This window comes from Linepithema humile, chromosome 4 (assembly GCF_040581485.1).
Source record: "Linepithema humile isolate Giens D197 chromosome 4, Lhum_UNIL_v1.0, whole genome shotgun sequence".
Taxonomy (NCBI): Eukaryota; Metazoa; Arthropoda; class Insecta; order Hymenoptera; family Formicidae; genus Linepithema; species Linepithema humile.
Window position 1 is genome coordinate 27,997,663 of NC_090131.1, and position 20,385 is coordinate 28,018,047.

Sequence of the window (20,385 nt, forward strand, 5' to 3'; positions counted from 1 at the left end):
TGATTTACTTATTACGAGATTTATTCGCACTACAAAACAACAGCGATGTTTTACATAGAGAAATAATACGCTCTAAGGAAGAGAAACGTCGTGTTTCATGTTGACGACTTTACGTTCGTCCGCGTTATGTTACTTGTTGGATTTTCCCGCTGCGGAAAAATCCAATAAGGAAAATACTTTGCTCTAATTGTTTATTGCGGTAACGAGTTTGATACAATATGCATCTATTGCATGTCAAGGACAAATACTTTGATTTTATTATTAACAATATTTAGAGAATTGTCTAAATTTCATGTCACTGCGATTTTTAAGGAAGAGAGGAATAGCTATAGGAGAGAATTGTGTACAAGAGAACAGTAGTATATATATATGTGTATAGATAGAACAACAAATGCCTGGCACTATAGCATTCTCGGGGCTATGTACAAGTTTGCTCGTTTATTCTTATATTCGCACAAAAATCGAAGGGCACATTTGATTTTGTTTTTCAATCCGGCACGCGCCTTACGATCGAAACAATTCATAGGCCTTTATACTCTCTACATAAAAAAACCAACAGATTCTTTATTCTTACTTTGAGCACGAAATTGAAATATTTCGACGGATGACTTTTTTGGCGGCTCGAAAGAACGCGCGAAGAAATTCAGTCCGCAATCGTCGGTGCATGAATCATTTTGTTCAAACTGTCCACGGAGAGCGTGTCGTATCACAAACTCAAAACGATTTCACCGTCTCTTCCAATGTGCTTCCATCGTACCATGGCGGTGCGAGCCACGCTATTACGATCTAATTTCGATCGTCTTAAAACGGCGACCGCTTACAAAAATTTCTCTATCGCGTTATAATTATCCTACTTGTCTAAAGGAAAGAAAGAATGACAGAAACACATAGAAAAGTAATAGAAACAGGAACGTAGAGCGAGAGAAAAAAAAAGAGAGAGAGAGAGAGAGAGAAAGAAAGAGAGAGAGAGTGTGTGAGAGAAAGAGAGAGCGAGAAAGAGAGAGAGAGAGAGAGAAAAGTGGACAGTAAAAGACAGAGGAAATTAAACTGAGGACAAAGTGAACGAAAGTCGGATGGAATCGAGTTAATGTTGATCGTTTAGGGGAATTTTGCGTCTGTCTAGGACGAATTGTCTTGTCTTTTCGCGAAGCGCTCGACGGCCATTGACGAAGGAGTTCGGAGGATCTCGGGGACAAGGGGGCAACACTGTGAGATCGGTTGCCAACGTCGTACCCGTGCTCCTACTGGCAGAGGCGGCTCGGCGTTGGTGTCCACGTGGCGATACCAAAGCCGGCGTGGCCTCTTCTTTTAATTCCTCACTCCTCGAGTGAGATCCTAGATGATGGAGGTGATCAGTCGCGCCTTGAAGTTGACAAAGCGCTCGCTCGTGGCTGCCAGGCGCTGTAAATTAGAATAAATCAGTTTCAATCGTTGAATTGAATCGATCGCTCTTAATTATCTATTCATTCCAATATCAATCTCGGATATTTAAATAATCCGGATGTGATTCGGTTCAAAGATCTTTTCCGGTTACTAGAATTTGTATCTGCTGTTTATTTCTTCAGACATAAATAATTAAACATTTCTCACTTTCTTCTCAAGTCTTCCTGATCTTTTTAAATTGTAGTTATTTAATACAAGCTTTGCGGTAAATCAAACAGGGTCAGTGTACTTGAGATAAATAGAGATGAATTATAGACGCTACATTACGTGTTGCACATACACTTACGGATGTAACATAAAGCGCTTTCCGCTGCTCGCGTCTTCGTTTAATCGCGCAAAATCGCGGAGAGGAGTTTAACTCGCCGAATCAAGGAATTCCGCGCGGCGCACAAAGCGTGAACGCTTTCGAAGCGGTGCGCGCCGGACGTTCCACGCTAGCAAAACTTCTCGCACATTCGGATGAGTGAATTAACGTGCCGTAAATTGCGCATAATAAAGCGATTACGGTCGACGCGAGACGCTGCGCGGAAAAAAAAACACTATGAAGTACTGACGGCAACCGTCAGTACCGACAAAAATGTTTCAAAATATTTACTTTGTTTCCTTTCTCTACGCGCCTTTATTTGAACGGCTTCCTCCCACTTGCACAATCGATTGCCGATCGATCGCTACGAAATTCTAATTTTCATTACGCTACACGATTTCTCGCAGCCATAATTCGATTACACATCCTGCGATCTTATCCTGTGACTGTAATAGACGCAAAACCGGTATTTGCGCTATTTAAAGATTTGTTTCGAAAGCATATTTTTAAGCGCATTCTCGCTGTTAATTACTGTATTTATTACGAATAAAATTTTTGATTAAGTTTTAGATATGCTTTGAATTTTATTATTTCTGCATAACTGTATATTTTACAACTTTGTACTCTTACTTTCGCACTCTTTCATAGTTTTATAGTTAAAGCTTTATTAATATGTATACTTGTGTGTATATATAAATATATTAATCAACTATGCTCTTTTTTTAACCGGAAAAACGTAGATAATCTAATTCAATTTTTTCGTTAGATTGATATGCAACAAATGTTTTCTTTAATTATACATACAGTGCGGTTTATTGCAACTTCGACACGTTATTTAAAGTCTTCCGTGAATTAATTGCGCATTCTTTCGTTAAATGTTTTCACTTTCGCTAGGAAGAAACAACGTCCGTGCACGCGCGTGATTTATAACCATAATAGTGCATAATTTTCTCTTTAATATATGCATGTTTATAATAATTATTTTTAATAAACATTCAAATAGAAATTACTCCTATTTAGTAACAATTTTGTTTTTATTTTTAGTAAAATCAAATTAATAAATAACACATGATAAATCTAAATTACCGTAGATTATCATAATTTGTACTATTAGGATATTTCTTTGGAACGGTACTTTTGATAAGAGAGAGCGCTGCGATTATTTACCATTAACTGATTACAAAATCTTCAAGTCATCGTACGGAAGTAGCATGACTAGCCGAGTAAGAATAAACGTCGCGGTTACATCGACCAGATGATCTAAGGTGGATTATTTTCCACGGTCTGCGCGGCAATTCCGAGTATTACGAGCATAAAGATCATTGGTTTAAAAAATCATAGAGCTGATCGCATGATAAAGTACAGAAAGGATTCTTGCGTGATCGTATATGATTTAAACCAGTCCGGTTCCGGCATTTGTATTTTAATGATGGTTTAGATGACTTTTGCTACTGCTAGAATACTTTGTATTATTATATGGCGGATCAAAATGGACTGCGAAGCAGATCTTAGACTTTGATTGCACGATAATTTCGATCAAAAGTTGTAGGGGCCCATTATTGTATTACAGTAATCGCGCGATACGCGCACGGATCTCGTCTTTCGACTGTATCATTAAATCAAGTGGAAAATCATCCGTCTTGCATTATCTAAAGGTTGAAAACTAATCTGACAGTGTGAGATGAATGATTATCTATACAATGTCTAGTCTACTATAACTAATCATTTCATGCTGCGGCAGCTCAGAATTGATTAAAACGCAAGATGAAAGTGCTCTGTTCAGCAACACATGAAAATTATCGCGAATAACAAACATCGATCTTTTTAATATTTCTTTCTTTTGTTTATCACACTATAAAAATTGGTTTAGCATTGGACTTTACATTTATGACATAAATTAAATTCGAAATTATATTTTTTATCATATTATTTAATATTCGGCTAATTATCACATTTTAGTTCACGTACAATTATCTGCCTTTCTAAAAATTTTTTACTCAAAACTTGATAAAAAAAAAAAGGCAGAAAAAGGAAATCGATTTCTTTTTTATTAATTTATGTAAGAGGTTTTATATTCGCAATTAACCGGTCGCATGTAAAATGTGTAAACCACGTGAGATGGACACGATTTCGATAGTAGTCGCCGCGGCCACTTGTTGCCCCTGGCAATCTCGCGTGCCGGGAGCGGTCTCTTGCATAAGTTGCAGCTGGTAAATGAACGCGCTATTTCACAGAGAAAGTCGCTTATATTTTTGCTTTCCATCGATTCCGACGGCGCGTTCTCTTGCGTAATTATCCGGTTTATATCTAAAACTGCGGGACACAGAGCGCCGAGGTGCCTGCTCGACTTTCGGCACTGCCGAACACGCGATTGACCACCGTAAAACGTTAATTTCTCCTTTACCGCCGTACTCGAGGTATTAATCAACGATCGCAGCCGGTGTAATGCGGCCGCAATTCGACCTTCGTAATACGGCTATTATGCCACAAACCTGTCCCGACACTGCAAATATTATGATAGGCTTGCGTTTCTTTCATTTTAGAATTTTAGAGAGAGAATTTATGATATGCTGTGACATATTTTTTCTTAATTTTTATTTTGTATTATATTCTATTGAAATGTTTGCAACTTTTTGTGTCAGCTTTTATTTATTTTTCGGGCGATTTGTTACTTTTAGAATGAGTACTTTCTATATTAATTTTGTTATAATACAAAAAGTATAAAAATCTCCATTTTTTATTGAAAGATTTAGTTTTATAACAGCTTTATAATGAAATATTTAACAGTTTTATATTACCAAGCCGGTTTCTTATCTGTCTTAATTAATATTGTAATTTTATATAAGAAACTACGACGCGAATTTCTCTTTGCAAATCCTATAAAGGAACGAATTGTGAGTAACACCGCAATTATCGCGTATCAACAAATGCAGTCAATTGCGACGACAAGATTACTCACCGCATCGAAGTTGCATCACGTGTGATATTATCTTTTCATAGTTGCATTTATTTAAATTAATTGGGTTATAACGCGAAATTTTGCGTGCGAAATCCGTGCGATGAAATGCCGTCTAAGTAATCAATTTTGTTCCTATTTTGTTCCTATTCTAATGATGTTGAAATATCATCGCTCACGGTTTCCCGATGATAAAATATAAATAATTAACACGCAGATACGAATAATTAGTACGCGACTTAGTTAATACACTTTTGCGTGATTACGCGCACAAATTGAGTTCTTACAGTTTTCAAGCAAATTACGCTTGTGATTAGCTATTATGCGTTTTCTAATTATTATTGTTTTACAAGGCCATGTGTCAGTTCGACGCCTATTAATCAGTCGCGTTTCGACTTTGACGTAATTGGTCGATGTTTCATCACGATTTGCTTTCGACCGAACATATGAGTCATTAAAATCACGAAATCTATAATTGATATCCGGAATATAAAGAGTAAGCTCTCGTTACGCTACTTTGTACGTACGTATGAAGCAAATTGACTCGGATGTCTTTCAAAACCAGTTATTAGATACTCGCATGAACCATTATATATACTCGCATATTGTTAGCAATGACTCTGGCTTGTAATGACGGCATTATCGAGCAGCAATTATTTATTCTATTACGTATAGGATTTGATCGGAACGATAAGATTTCCTCGAAAAAAAAACCGCGGTTGTGAAACTTGTAAGCAATCGTATCTATACTACAGCAACACGATTCTTATTTTAAAACTGATTAATTTTTTTTTATTTCAAGATACGCGTTCTAAAGAACAAAGAATAATAATAATAAAATTTAGATTGTAAAAATCAGACTGTTATAAATTTTCTACATTTAAAAAAGAGAAAAAAAAAAATTAAAGATTGTACCGCGATCTGTCATGTGACGCGCGCGAATACTCACAAGTATGAGATCCTGGACGAGATTCGAGATTCCTCGATTGGCGATGACAAAGAACCTAGTGACGGGGCCAGGTACAGCTTCTTGCGTGTCGTCCGTCCTTCCGGGGGTAGCGCTGCCAGAGGTAGTGCCCTGCGAGGAGGAGCTTCCGCTACTGCCAGCCACCAGCTGGAAAAGAGAGTTCCGTCGGCGTTAGTCGGCGGCCAAACTGAGGGATGTTCCGCCAGGACCTCGCGTCCGGATGCACTCCGGGACGCGCGGGTGGAAGCGAGCACAAACATACGGTGGAATTAATTTGCGAATCTTTTGTTTGTTTGCTTGGTATGTAATTGCGGTGTGTATTGCAGCTCCACGTCCAACTCCAGCGCTCCCGACACTACGGTGCTCTCTCACATCCTTATTCCTACTTGCGGCTATATACGATCCATCGATCTTGCTGTTACGATCCTTACGTGCGCTCCTTCGGCTCGTAATATTCGAAGGTTTTGTCTGCAGAATGTCCATACGTATTTTTTTTTTTTTTTTTTTTTTTTTTTTTTTAGATCGAGATTGGTCTTGCGTCTCGCGAGGCAATTACAAAAATTTCCGTACGGACATCCTGCAAATGCACCACAAAAAGGTGAGATCGCTAGTAACCCAATAAGGACAACAGAATCAACCATATGCCATGACGGACTCAATGGACGCGCTTCGTATCTAGCGATTCGCGACGCAACGTTACAGGAATAATATCCGTTGGCGTTCACGCGAATTCTCTAATTACGAACGCATCGAGCGTACACGTCGTGGATTAATTGCCAATTTTACAATACTACGAAATACAAATCTCTGTCTGGCAGACAAATCGGTTGCGATGATAAATTACCGTGTTGAAAAGCAGTGAAGAAAAGTGATGAATGGAAGTTACTTTATTGCATTTTACATTTAATCTGCGAACATTATTATTATTTCTTGTAACCGACTCGTCTGCCAATTAATCTACGTGCGTTTACTTGCGTTTACTCTGGAGTGCGTCCAAAATACGATGGAATAAAATACAGCTACGGCTGCTAGATATACGGTGCAGTGGACGAGTACGAAGATCACAACAACGAGAGAATCGGCACTGATCAATGGCGGCCGTCAGATTCCGAGCAAATCGGCCTGTCCATCAGCCGGTCAGAGTACGCCATACAAAAAAAGTCTTTTAGTCGGTGGTTGTCAGCGTTGCGTCGGGACCGTTGGCCGGGCGGAACAAGATTTGGGGACTTGGATTTGGAACGAGATAAGTGGGGCAAAATCATTGGGTCAATATTTCAGAGTTGAAGAAAACAACAATTATCAAAATAAGTAGAAAATTATCACTTTTCTAATTATTAGACTTAAAAATTTTGACGAGTCAAGTCAAAACTGCCATATCGAAAGAAATTAAAGCAAAGTGTTTTAAAAACTAGTTTATATATATATATATATAAACACACTAGTGCTTGAATTTTTTTTTACAAAATATCTATTCTTTTAGCTTTTAACAAGACTCTTGTATAAATATAAATATGTTACTTGTTTTAATAAACTACTAACTAGTTGTACTTCAACTCACGTTGGGACTTTACAAAATAACAGCATATTAGGAGTTAAGGATACGCAATTTACATGCCAAGACCTCATTGCGACATTATACATACAAACAGTGCGTAAATGTGAAAGAAGTCGCAGTGTATAAGAAAGACAGTTTCTTAGAGGAAACGGCGGATTAGAATTTGCTGTCATAAATTATTTCAGACACAAATAATGCACATACGACAGGTGGAGATCTTGATATGCAATTCATGCGCAGCGAGATAGACAAGATCGGCAGAGGCTTTGTACGAAGGTAGGAGAAACGGCGAGAGGAAGAAGAGAAAGATCCAAGACAGGAAGAGTGTCGGTAGTAGAATGTCGGTTGAGAATAAGTCGTCGAGAGGAATTAAGTCACCGGTGGAAAGTGAGTGAAAGATTTAAGAGCGTCTCGACCGAAGGGTGATCGTGGTGTGCGTGCATGTGAAAAAGTACGGCATGCGGATAAAGTGTGATTCAATATGAGCAAGATTTCGTAATCGAAAATTGTGTGAAAAGGAGCTTGGTGAAAATAACAGAACAGAGAACAATTAAAATGATGCACAATTGTGCAGACCTTGTGCGGTTGTACTACTTTTGCATATACTGCGTAGCAGCACAAGATTGCGAAAAATGCGGGCATGTTAATAGAGTATGGTGGTAATAGAAAACTCCGATTGATTCTAGAAAAAAAAAAGTAACTCTGTGTTAATAAGAACAAAAAATCTCAGCTTTTCATGCGATTGAAAGACAAACAACATGCTGAGGATGAAAGAAGTGTGAAAGTGTAGGAAATGAAAGAGAGCAGGCATTTATATAGTATGTATTGGTAGAATGAGATAGAAATAGAATGAAAGAGAAAGAGACAGAGAGAGAAAGAGAGAGAGAGAGAGAGAGAGAGAGAGAGAGAGAGAAAGAGAGAGAAAGAGAGTGTGTGTTACTGGGCGAACACGATAAACTCGATTGATGTTATAGACGTGCAGCATCAACCGTGGACGATTCGCATGGACAAATGCAAGAAAATACTCCGCGTACGATATATTACACGCAACAATACTTCCTGTGCGAAGCTTTAAACGCGTAATATGCTCAACGCCGATAAAGATTTTCTTGGATTTTTAGAACAAATGTAGATCGTTCGGTGCGCTTCGCTAACGAAGTCTCACACGCCGAGCGATCCAAATTCTCCAAATGATCGCGTGCGAACGTCTCGCGTTTATCGGGCCCTCCGCGAAGAAGCGCAGTATCTCTGTCGGCGGACACTTAGACGTGTGTCGGATGGATTTGGCGTACCGGTGGTAGAATGCCGGCTCCTGGGGCGGCGGTCGAGGGTGCGCCGGATGTCGGGGTGCCAGTACCGCCGGCAGGGTTGGCGGCAGCGGAAGCGGCCTGCCGGGGCGCCGGGCTCACGTCGCGCGAGGCGCTTAGCCCGAGCCCGAGGCTCTGTGTACCGGCCACTACGCGGTACACCGTGCCCGCCGCTCTTGCCGCCCCGTCGGCCGCTTGCTAAACGAGAACAGAGACGAGAACTTTCGTTTACTTGGTTCTCTTGCCCTTGCCCGCTGGAAGAATCGCGCGTGTTCTTTCGCTCTCGGTTTCTCGGTCCTTCGCGCTCGCGATTACGCGCGAGATTGCTATCTCCTCGGGCGCTCTTCGCGGTCGGCATACGTTCTGGAACTCCTGCAATGTGGCTGGAAAGTGGTACGTTAAGAGCTCCGGGATTGCAACGAAGCGGAGTCCTCAGGGGTCGATCGTCAATGTTTTCACGTAATCAAGTTGCTTTGCCGTAAAATATGAGGAGGTATTAATAGCTTAATGAGTGTCCACATAAGCGAGATTTATGTGGAATCTGATTTAATATTTATGAACGAGTGCCGGTATCTTTTTCGCATATAAATTTTAACCTATGTAAATATGTTATTATGAAATCATCAAATGCTGTGTTTGTGTTAATTGATTGCGACATCGCAATCTAAGGTGACAGCAATGGCATTGGAAACTTTAGTACTAAATATCGTCAAAAAAGTGATTATAGCCTATAATATAGACAGCAACGGTACTGGAAATTTTACTATATATTAAAATATCTTGATCGTAGTTTATAGTGACAGCGAAAGCATTAGAAATCTTACTATTAAATACATTTAAAAAATAATTTTTTATTACATCGTTAACACCATTTCTTGTTACTGTTATTTGTCAATGTCATAATCAAATGTTTTACGATAAATTTTGATTTTTACTTTTAGAACCATTAAAATCTCCTACTGCAACATTAATCTCATATGAAATTATAAAACGTTATTTATTTCACGGTGCAATGAGAATGCTGTGCGCTCCTGGCATAATTCCGATTCCGAGAGCTACTTATTAATGGCAGGTGAATATCCGCAACAAGAACAAAATATCAGTCACGTAGGCAAGTTTCTCGTTTTCTCAATCCGCGAGCGGTGAAGGGTCGCACCGCGACCGACCGGTCTGGAATCGCTTCAAGTCGCTCGTAATCGCTTGGCGTTTTTACCAGGAAAGTGGATAACGGTGGCAACGGCTGCTCGAAACGGTAACTCGATTTTCGCGCGATTGCATCTGTCGCGTTGGCGAAAAACCCGTTCCACCATAAATGTCGCGAGTAAAAAGCCAACCGCTGAATATCGTTAGCGTGCCGCACCGTTATTGTTAACATGCTTCCGTCGACCGATTTTATTTCACAAAATATATATATATATATATAAATATTAAGAAAGAAAGAAATATAAAACAACTATCTCATCTTACATCACAAATATGGCAATATTTTAATATTTAAAGAAAAAACAAAGTTTACCAATAAATTATTCTGTCTGATAATAGTCTGTTAAATTGATTAAACCGCAAAATATATATTTGCCATTACGATAAAGAAAGTGTCATCCGATCTGTCTTCTATTATCGCTAATTTCTAGATTTATTATCTTGTGCTACTTTACGAAGTTGTTATTGAACGAAAACACAAATTTTCGATTTAAAATCAAGGATGCGTCGGCGGAGATCCTAGCTGAAGCAATTCCATCGCGAATCTCGGCCGTGCCTAGGTCAGAAACCTTGGAACGAGCTGGTATGGCGCGGTTAAAGGCAATTCGGTTGCTCACTTTCACTGCCGTCTGCAGCTACAGGCGCCCTTGCGGTCGCCCGTCACCGGAATATCAAGTGCCCGAGATCTACCGCGGCATGCCATTATCGGCGCAATCACGAGTCTCGCAGTTTTATTTTTTTCTTTCGTCACCTATTTTTTTTCCTCAATAAAAATGCAATTTCCGTTCGTTGTAAGAAAGTCCGCGTTCTCCATTTTGCACGCAGTACGAGAGAAATATTGAGGGAAATACTTCTAGAATCGATACGCGACTCACCCTGATAATATCGAAGAGGAAGTTGCCCGACCCGGCGCTTCCGCCGGTGCCGCCGCCGAAACCGAAGAGGAATCTCTTATTCCTGTTCTCGTCCTCCTCGTTCGTTTCAATCTCGTCCAATGGTGTCAGGTCTTGCGCCGAATTGTCGCTCGACACTTCGTCCGCGAATTGCACTCGCACCTCGTTGTTCTGAGACTCCGCTCCGATGTCGTTCACTCGATTCTCCGACTCCGGGTTCACGTCCTGTAAAAAGACATTTTCTCTAGGTGACAAGAAATCAGGTGACAAAGCGAGAGCGATCCCGTATCTCGCAAACTTGCTGCGTTATTCGTTATATCAATCTATGTCGCACGGAGCGCAAGCATAATTATGACATAAAAATATATCGGCATTGATTGTTAATAACTATTAATTAAGATTGCTGAAATCAATAGATCGTTGCTGATTTCTTGGACACGCGCCAAGAAGAAGTACATAAAAAATCGTGATCGTAAAGGCAAGTAGGTCGGCTGCGTAATTCCAGAGTCCATAAAGTGTGTTTAGGTCGATGTAACTCCAATGATATTTTATTATGAATTATTCATGACAAATCTGCATACTTCTATCGCACTGAACTTCATCCCTCTTCGATCAAGAATTTTCATGCACTACAATAAAGCAAGTACGATTGGTATTTGTACATTTTAAAGTCTTTCGGAGTAGGCACGTATATTATGATTATATTACGACAGATTATTATTATGGTCTTGTGAGAACATAAGGATAAATAACATGCGGGTTATATACGTTTTATAAAGACTGTAACATGCATTTTATCGCAAGCAATAAAAGTAGCGTTAATAATAAATTCCACAAAGTTTTTCACATAACAAATGTTAAATTACACACGCGAATTTTGAAAAATGTCGTGTAATCGTCAATAATTCATTAAACGAAAAAACGAAATTGACATATAAATATTGATCGCCAGTTCTTTTGTCATTCGTAAATTACGCACGAGTTTTACATCTGCAATTTTATAGATATTACGTAATAAATAATATAACTTTATTATATGTAACTTTTTTATTATATTTTATTTTTTGATTTAGCAAATAGCTTATTTTTTCAAAATCAAGACTGTCTCATTATGTCCTGCAAAAACTGGTAACATAAAATTGTATGATATATTAAAAATAGAAATGAGCGAAAGATCGAAATATAATAGACTGTTTGATGAAAAGTATCGAGATGAACTAAAAACCCCGTAAAGCTTCCACCGTTGAAATAATTTAAGTATCGTAAGTGAAAAAATTGTCGAAAAAATAAAGTGTGATCTGACTTTGATCAGAAATATATGACGAGGAAGTAGAAATTGGACAGACAAAGTACAATTGAATAATCCTGCGAATGGCGAACACAAAGATCATGAGAAAATAATCGAAACATCAAAATGGAAAAGCAACGGAACAAATATTTTTCCAGTGCAATTCTGTGACGATGCAATAAAATCTAAGCAAGACAGCAATAACGAATCGCATCGAGATGCGGTGCTATTGACGTCATTAATCTATTAATTAGATGAGACACACGAAAAGGCGATAAGAAGTTAGCGAATTACGAAAACGTGGCCGCAACAGTCCTGATTGCGCGGTAACTTAGCGATCGTTAGAAAGAGAGAGAGACTCTTCGAGGTTTGATACGATCGATCGGATTGCCGCCGATCGACTCGATCCTCGCTTTCTCGAACACCTAGTGAGTAGTTAGCACACAAAGTGGACACGTGACGCCGCGGCAGTCCTGTATGCGCGGTGAACTTTCTGTAGCCTGTGAGGATTCCTCAAGGCCATGAACTCGAAGGTGTTACCGAGCTGTTGACCGAGCGGTCACAGCGAAGTGGTGACTTCGTTGTCTGACGGCGATGGTGTTGTTGTCGTAGCAGTCGTCGTGGCTGCGGCGTCAACATCACTTCCGCTGTCTGCCGTATCTGTCGCTGTCGTTACCGACGAGCTCGGCGTTTCCTCGTCGTCGGGCGGGAATGTCGGTAAATTGATCGATACTCTGGAACCGTTCGAGCCGACTGACGTCCCGCTATCATCCTCATCCTCATCCTCATCGTCGTCGCCGAAGGGCGATGCGCCTGACACGCTTGTGCCAGTGTTGGTCCTTTCGATGCCCGGGCTATTGTTGCCGCCGCCGAAAAGTTGGCGGACGACGACCGGACCGAGAGCACGAATGATTTCCGAGATAATAGAGTTGACCATCGCGTCGATTCTCTAGAAAACAACAGGCCTTAGCTGAAGAGCCTCTAAGCTTCACGATCTTCCTTTCACCCGGGTTTCGAGACATTGCTTTTGCGGCCGTGATCAGTAGGTGGTATGATATTGATCCACGCTAGTGATCGTTGATCTTTTTTTTTGTCTATGATTTGTGTATGATTTTTTTTTTGTCTATAATTTTTCGTCTGTGATTTTTTGTCTATGATAACGTGAGCTTACATCGTCTGGTATCTGTGCGAGGTCTTTTCCAAATATCCTGACAATCGTTCGTTTGATGCTGAATGTTTCGTGCGAACGGTTGAATGTCGTGCTTAAATATTGACCAATGATTGATTTATTATCGTTTCTTATAAGATTGGCTGGGTTCTCTTACTACCGGGTTTTCTTTCAGAGACGCTGTGAGGCATGGGGAATTAATTTCACCGCTCTTACATAATATTCGGCGCTTGGCCAAGCGTGTTTCAGCAAGAGTTTTACGACTCTATCAAGATTCTGGAGACAGAATTAAATACGATCGCTGTCGAAGCGCAATTATTAATCGAGAAAATCTATCGCATCACTTCGCATTATCGCGTTATCAACCATCGTGCGCTCGTTCACGAAGACGACTCGTAAAATGCCGGCATAATTCAACGAAAGGTCGTTTGGTACGCGTAAATCGCGACTTCGTAGCAATGTGGGATAACTCACGCTATTTTGCAAGATTCGTTACTAAATCAATTGCTATATTGTCGTTCGACATGCAACTGCATGCAGAACCGACCGACGTGACTGGGAAAGCTATTTGCTAACGAGATAAAAAAAATCACACAGCCCATTATTAGTCAAATTAGGAAGTTATTCTTGGGACTATTCAATAGGCAGCACGTACAAAAAGAATTTCATGCGTAAGAAGGAAACTTTCTCGAGTGTACTCGCTCCTGACAAGTGCAGATTTCTTTTACCGACCGATTTGGCTTAGTACCGCGCGATTTTTGTTCGGACCGTAATAAAACTCCCTCTGACAAGATTCTATGAATTCTACGATTCAGGTAAGAGAGCGAGAGGAAAAAAGAGATAAGAAATAACTCGGGGAAACATCAGGTGCTTAATAGCGGAAATGGGCGAACGCGCGGTGGTTCTTTTTTTGCAAGCGCGAACATAACTAATTGTATCCGCTTTTGCAACGCGGACTAAACTTGACGAATTGGACCGAAATGAATCGATCCATACGTGAGTGCACGAATGAATGAGCAAGGAGTAGCCGGCTAGTGCGTCGATTGACTTGCAAATCGAGTGCGTTACTTTCTCGGTAAGAATGTTGAGTCAAGATTAAAGTATTCAGTATCAGGATACCGCATTACGGCGCGGACCTGCAATGGTTCGACAGGACAAGGTCTTAATTAGCGTGCGGTCAGAAGTTTTTAGCGCGGATATCAGCCCGATGCGCTCGCTCAAAGACGCCATACTGTTGCTTGATTGTATTTGTCGTACGAGGTGATCTACGGTGATAATTTATGTACTGGCCACGCCTATGAAATGCCGCTCGGCCCGTCGCTCTCAGTCCTGGCCTTCTGCAGGATTTCTCTGATTTTCGAGCTTGTATGCACGACTGCTCACCTGAGTGATATCTGGGAAGAGCTGTCGCAGAATGCCGACTGTCCGTTTGCTCCTCAGGGCCGCCTCGCTGTCGGCTTCGGCCATCACCAGCCGATCAAGGGCCTGAAAGAAAGTTTCCTATTGGCCCTGGCCGTTTGACAGCAATCTTTAATTTCTCACATCTTTATGACAACGCCAATACTTTTCAGCCGACGATTCATAGGATACATCAGAATTTTCGATCGGCAGTCATCGCGTAGACTTTGAATCGTGAAACTTTATAAATTGGTTTTTTTTTTAATTTAATAGCTCAACATTCTGCAGAACATAAAAAATGTCTCTCTGCATAAATTAGCGTGAATGTTTGCACACTTCTGTGGTTGTGCAAGGAATTTTTTTGTGCAAGGAATTTTTAAAAATGCGTAAAAATTGAAAGTTCTTTTAACATGCGATTTATGCTCGCTCTAAAGTATGCAAAGTGGCATTGCCGCGAACTCCTTATATTAAAAATAATGATGCATCATAAATGTTATTGTTGAAATGTCTTTAAAAGTATCGCAAAGCGTATCCGCGCGTAGCAAATAAGGAAAAGCAATTTTCTCATTCAAGTGAGAAATAAACGGTAAAGGCCATGGAGTTTGATATGTTTGAGAATGTTAAGGTAATTGTGTTGAGTAATGACCTTTAGATGGTAGCCAAGCAAGGATCATTAACTTAGCGCCGTCGGATGTTGAATGAATTTGCCGATTATTTTACAATTTATTCCCGAACGTAATAACTAGTGAAGAACTTAGAGAACAAAAAAATGATATATTATTGGATTTTGAAATAAATTTTTTTATGCGAAAAGTAATACTTAGTTAACATGCATTTTAAATTCGAAAGCAAAAATTCGCATATGTATTAAACATATTACAACAGTGAAATAAGATTGCGGCATATTTAAATGATGTTAATTATAAGGAGTCAACCTTCGGCTATCTTCGGAGGGCAATCTATTTATATAACAAGGTGATTTGATTCCACTGGCATTAATGTATATATGTTATATTAATTCACCTTAAAAATAACGCTTAAAATCTTAGATTTGCCAATGAACAGTCACTGAACTTAAATCTGTTGCTCAACACGCATGCTATGGTTCACTTTCCCTGAAACCTCGTTTACATTCGAGTAGTCTTCGCGATATTTATCCCTCCCACGGAATTTCGAATGTAATTTTGTTTCCTTGCATTTAAAATATATAATCTTAAACGACGAAAATATATACATAAAATACATAGTTTTTAACTAATACTTATATATATATATAATATTTCATTTATATAATATTTTCCGTATTAATTTTCTATAACATTTATAATTTTTTTGTAAAGTTTAAATCATCGAAATTTAGTGATTTTTGTCATACTTTAAAAAAACATTTATCAAATTTTTCCCAAAATTTTAAGTACATCTTTTATTCGATCTGCTATTTGTTTTTGCAATTATTTACATTGAATATCACACGCGAAATCTTCTAACCGCATAAAAGTACAAATCAGGCGTATAATCTGCGGCTTGTTTATGCACGATGTTTCGAATATCACACCGTGATGTTACATGCACGTACGCGCGTACGCACCAGCTTTCCATTGGGCACCTATCGACTGAAGAAAGTGTCCAGTAACTTCACCAGTATTCGCGGCCAGTGAAAGTGTCGGAGCGAGGACGAGAGCCGGTCGGACGACCCGGCTTTTCGTCCAACTATATACTTTGAGGGTTATACCTCCTATTTTGCGGCCGCATAACCGAAACGTTGGACTCTCTACCGGCGACTCTTGCACCCCGACATTATGCGTGAAATATTTTCCATACGAATGACTCTCTTTGTATCATGTAACTATCTGGTTGATGGTTACCTCTTCCGCAACACTTATGCTCACGCGCGTTATGTTATATGGCCTCAAATTGTAGCGATGTTGCATAAACCATGGTAATTATAACGTAAATTTTCCATGATAAATGCTAAGTTTGACTAGCAACGATGAAACAGTAAGCATGTTCAAAAAAACGAGCGATTTCTGAAATCACATAACGCAATGCCAACATTTTCGGAGAACAAAAAATTAGCGCAGTGAAATCTTAATGGATAAGATCTAAAAGATAAAAAATTTTCAGTGCACACATTTCGTCATATATCATTAAGCATTATTTAACGAAAGTTTCATTAGTTCTGTAAACATAGTTTTAGCTATTAAATTAGTTCTGTGAGGACAGTACTTTTGTCAAGAAGATTTTTTAAAATGCGAATAATAAGAAAAGCCCGCGATTACTAGCATTTCCGAGTGTAACATTGTTAAGCAAACAAACGCTTGTTTGCAGTCCCGTAAATCGCAGGTACGATATTGCCGTGAAATCCTAATCGCCATTATTCCTCGCCGATCTGTTCGCGCTGTAGTTTCGTTGCGATTGCCGAGTGAAAGACTCGTTGAAAGTGAGACATCGTCCCCGATCGTCAAATCGATAAATTCGGTAGTGCGATCGGGGATTTAATGGCTGGCAGATCGAAACGTAGCTAAACTTTCGCGTTCGAGAAGAGATTACGTTTTATTATTGATATTCGCTTGATGATTAGTAATCGCTCGTAATTTCCACGTGTCAATTATATGTCATTGTGAGAAATTCTCTGCGAGAAGTATTTTCTCGAATGCAAATCGGACTTTCTCTTCAATAAGCAATAAATGAAGAGAGCGCGAGTAAAGATAAGACCTGTGGAAAATATTCATATTACGGCCCAAGTGACATAGCGAATGTTATTATAATTATTATCTAATTCAAAATGCAGAGATAATCTGCAGAATTGCTCATACAGTTAATTATTATATTCAATTATCCAATTCGCGCATGTCACACTTGAAATTCGGCCGCAAATGCTGTTAGTCGCGCGCGGTATCATTCGTGTTAGATAATTAAGCAATAACATATAGGAGAGCCGGCCGTTTAATCCGTCGCGTTAATCTCAAATGGATAGCGATGTTAAAAGAGAAAGGCACATGTGAAGATGCGCCTCTCTCACATGCTTACCTCGGATTGGAGTCCATCTTCCGGAAGCGGATGCGAGCTCACCAATGCGAGACAGAGTGCAGCCGTCAGTGTCAGAATGATAAACCTCATCTTGATCGGATGGATAAATTCTGCGAAAACGAAACGTCACGTTACTTTAACGTATTCACGCTATTTTTATCTTACGATTACGGTAATTAATGCGCATTAACGCGTTGCGGTATCGCGGCATTTTCTCATGATCAATTTTCCGCACGGCGCTACTCGAATACGCACGGTGATTTACGCATTGCGGTAGCTCGGATTTCTCGAAAGCAATTTCTCGCATTATACATATTGTTATCTCATTAACTTCCGTGTATTCGAGAAAACGGTGTTTGCTCAATAAACGCAATGTGAAAATGAGAAAAATGTATCCGGGCAATGTGCATTGAACGAAAGACTCTTCATAGGCCATAATTCTGCGTATCTTGCGTGGTGTCTCTCAAGCATTGTTTTTTAACGCGTCTCTCACGTGGACTTTGACACGCGAGGATCAGCGCCAGGTCGGCGATACAAGACGGAAATTGCTTATGAGGATCATGAAAAGGCGATGAAGACAGGATGGTGCGGGGGGAGAGGACCGGGAGGGGAGGGGCGCAATGACTCTCCTTTCTCGAGCATGGATCCGTTCGCGACTATCACTTTCGACGGAATGAAAGTGGAGAATGCTGTTGGCGTCTTCCAGGCGCGGGAGGAAAAGCGCGCGCGATAACGCGCGCTTCGTAATTAATCACGTCCGGATCAGGATTATATTTATATTTATGTATTGATTCTCTCGTGTGTTTCCGTGTATAATGTAAATGGAAATTTATACTCGTTTTTTATTAGTTTCTAATTAGACAAAATTGCCGATTTTGCGGCTCGGACACACTGAACAAAGCTGACAAAAACCAATTATAAAAACGTCTAGTTAAAAAGATTCGTACATTTATTTTAATATTTCTATATTGATTTAATCATAGAATAATTTAATGAAATCACTTTACCGAAATAACTTTGCTAGACGAAACATGGGATGTAAAATTATGAGATGCTGTTTTTTTGCTACGAGAAGAGACATGCGCGTATGCAAATAAAGTACTTAATCGAATAAAGATGACTTGGTCGGAATAGTTTTATTAGACGGAACGTGACATGTTAAATTACGAGATGCCCGCTTTTGTTGAAGAATAACGTCGATGTGCATGTATGCCACGTGCAACTAAGTACGCATGCATTTGGCACGTTCAATTGATTATGGCGATATAATGGCAATTAAGACGATAAAGATTCAGCGCACATCTTTTCTACTCGGGGACAATGTTGCAATATTTTATTTGCGAGGCCACTTGTCAATTAATTTATTTTAACACCTGCGTACTGTTTGTACATTTTTTTCCATACAAAAATTTACAACATAAATTTCATACAAAAATACTTTAAAAAAATTTTTTTTTAATGTTTTCTTTACATAAATGAACATTGTCCAACTCATGTATTTTTAAAATTGGACATATTATGAAAAAATTAATTTTAAAAACAGACATATTCTGAGAAGTATTAAGTTATGCTTAAAGAAACAATTACTTGTCTAATATAATATACAAGAAATTTGAATTAAGATTACAATAATTGAATTAATGTTGAAAAACTTTATTTTTTAATTTTTTAATCGCGTTAAAAAAGTAAAATAAATAAATATATAGTTATATAACAAAACAAGATTTTTTCAACAAATTTTTGTACGGAAAGGAAAGATTTTCTTGGGACATAGACAAGTCGAGTCCACGCGGTTTCAATTTTCACCTCTAACTCGCCATTCTGGTAAGAACCACTTCAAGATTTTCACTCTACGCAACTTCTTCCTATTTCTCAAGATTACTTTCTTCCTCTTTCTTTGCTAAACGTATAGTAGTTATCTTATATACGTAACTGAAATTTTTTAAAATAAATTTGTCATTAAACTATTAGAAAATATTGCTTAAAAGACCTCAAGTTTCCATCGGACGACCGATTACTAATGGAACTGTGCGTCCAGATGGAAAGATTTCTCTGGAAAATTGTAATATAGAATAGCATGTTTGTTAAATATTAAATGTATATTTTAACTAACTCTTTGCAATTAACAAAAGAGAATGAAGAATTTGGTCTTTTTTTATTTCATCAACTGTGACATTTTTGTATCTGGATTTTTTTTATTTTTAACATTGCTAAAGGATAGAAATGCCTCCAGAATTTTTCTTATCTACACTCATTTCTAAGAACACACGAAACTCAAAATTTCTCACTTGTCAACACCCCGCCACGTGCTCGCCGCTTACAGCAACTTTCCACGAGACACTGAAGACGAGTACACGGGAAATCCGAAAAAAGTGCTATTAGATACTGTGTGAACTCACCACGCACAGATTATTATCCGTCACACGGCTCGTTGTAAAAATTATTCAAATTGAGAGAATTTTTGAAAAAAAAAACAATCTTGTGAGACCCTGAAAGAGCTCTCGGCGGCTCCTGCTCTCTTCGGGGTTTTCTGTTACTGTCTGTATAGCGACGCTTAGTGAGCGGCTTTTATTAGAAGGAGGGGCCTCTGCACCACCTCCACGGTACACTTATGTCCACGGCCTCCCGTCCTCTCCTTCTATCATGACGGGAGATTCTGAAGAAGGGATCGACCACATCGATAAATTTCGATTCAACCACCAAACGTGGACATTTTGATGACGACGAGAGATGCGAAGAAATGCATATTTGATAAGCTCTCAGATATACTTATGTAATTTACACCTCTATTGCACAGAAACCTTGCGAAGTTTTTTATTCAAGTAAAAAAGTAATGCTTGACATTCTGATTAAGCGTATGTCTATCTTAAAAT

At 39.2% G+C, this 20,385-nt stretch overlaps 1 protein-coding gene across 3 annotated transcripts; it reads right to left on the minus strand.

The window, feature by feature from the left end:
* Window positions 1-3: 3 nt before the first annotated feature.
* Window positions 4-20,064, minus strand: LOC105677832 (uncharacterized). Of its 3 annotated transcripts, XM_012376703.2 has the most exons (7): window positions 19,912-20,064; window positions 17,513-17,622; window positions 14,468-14,569; window positions 10,611-10,853; window positions 8,518-8,730; window positions 5,653-5,817; window positions 4-1,401 (listed from the first exon to the last, which is right to left on the minus strand). In XM_012376703.2, exons 2-7 carry the CDS (start codon window positions 17,600-17,602, stop codon window positions 1,336-1,338), a joined length of 879 nt encoding a protein of 292 aa, XP_012232126.2. In that variant the 5' UTR covers window positions 17,603-17,622; window positions 19,912-20,064; the 3' UTR covers window positions 4-1,335. The 3 variants fall into 3 exon arrangements, with proteins under 3 accessions (XP_012232126.2, XP_067209888.1, XP_067209889.1); XM_067353787.1 differs by lacking the exon at window positions 8,518-8,730; XM_067353788.1 differs by lacking the exon at window positions 8,518-8,730 and having other exon boundaries at window positions 19,801-20,051.
* Between the last annotated feature and the right edge of the window lie 321 nt (window positions 20,065-20,385).

Coding starts and splice junctions, on each gene's coding strand:
- LOC105677832 (XM_012376703.2), bottom strand. CDS start 17,602: ATGAGGTTTATCATTCTGACACTGACGGCTGCACTCTGTCTCGCATTG. Junction 10,854..14,467: donor TCTTCCCAGATATCACTCAG/GTGAGCAGTCGT, acceptor GTCTTTTTACAG/GACGTGAACCCGGAGTCGGA. Junction 1,402..5,652: donor TCGTCCAGGATCTCATACTT/GTGAGTATTCGC, acceptor TCTAATTTACAG/CGCCTGGCAGCCACGAGCGA.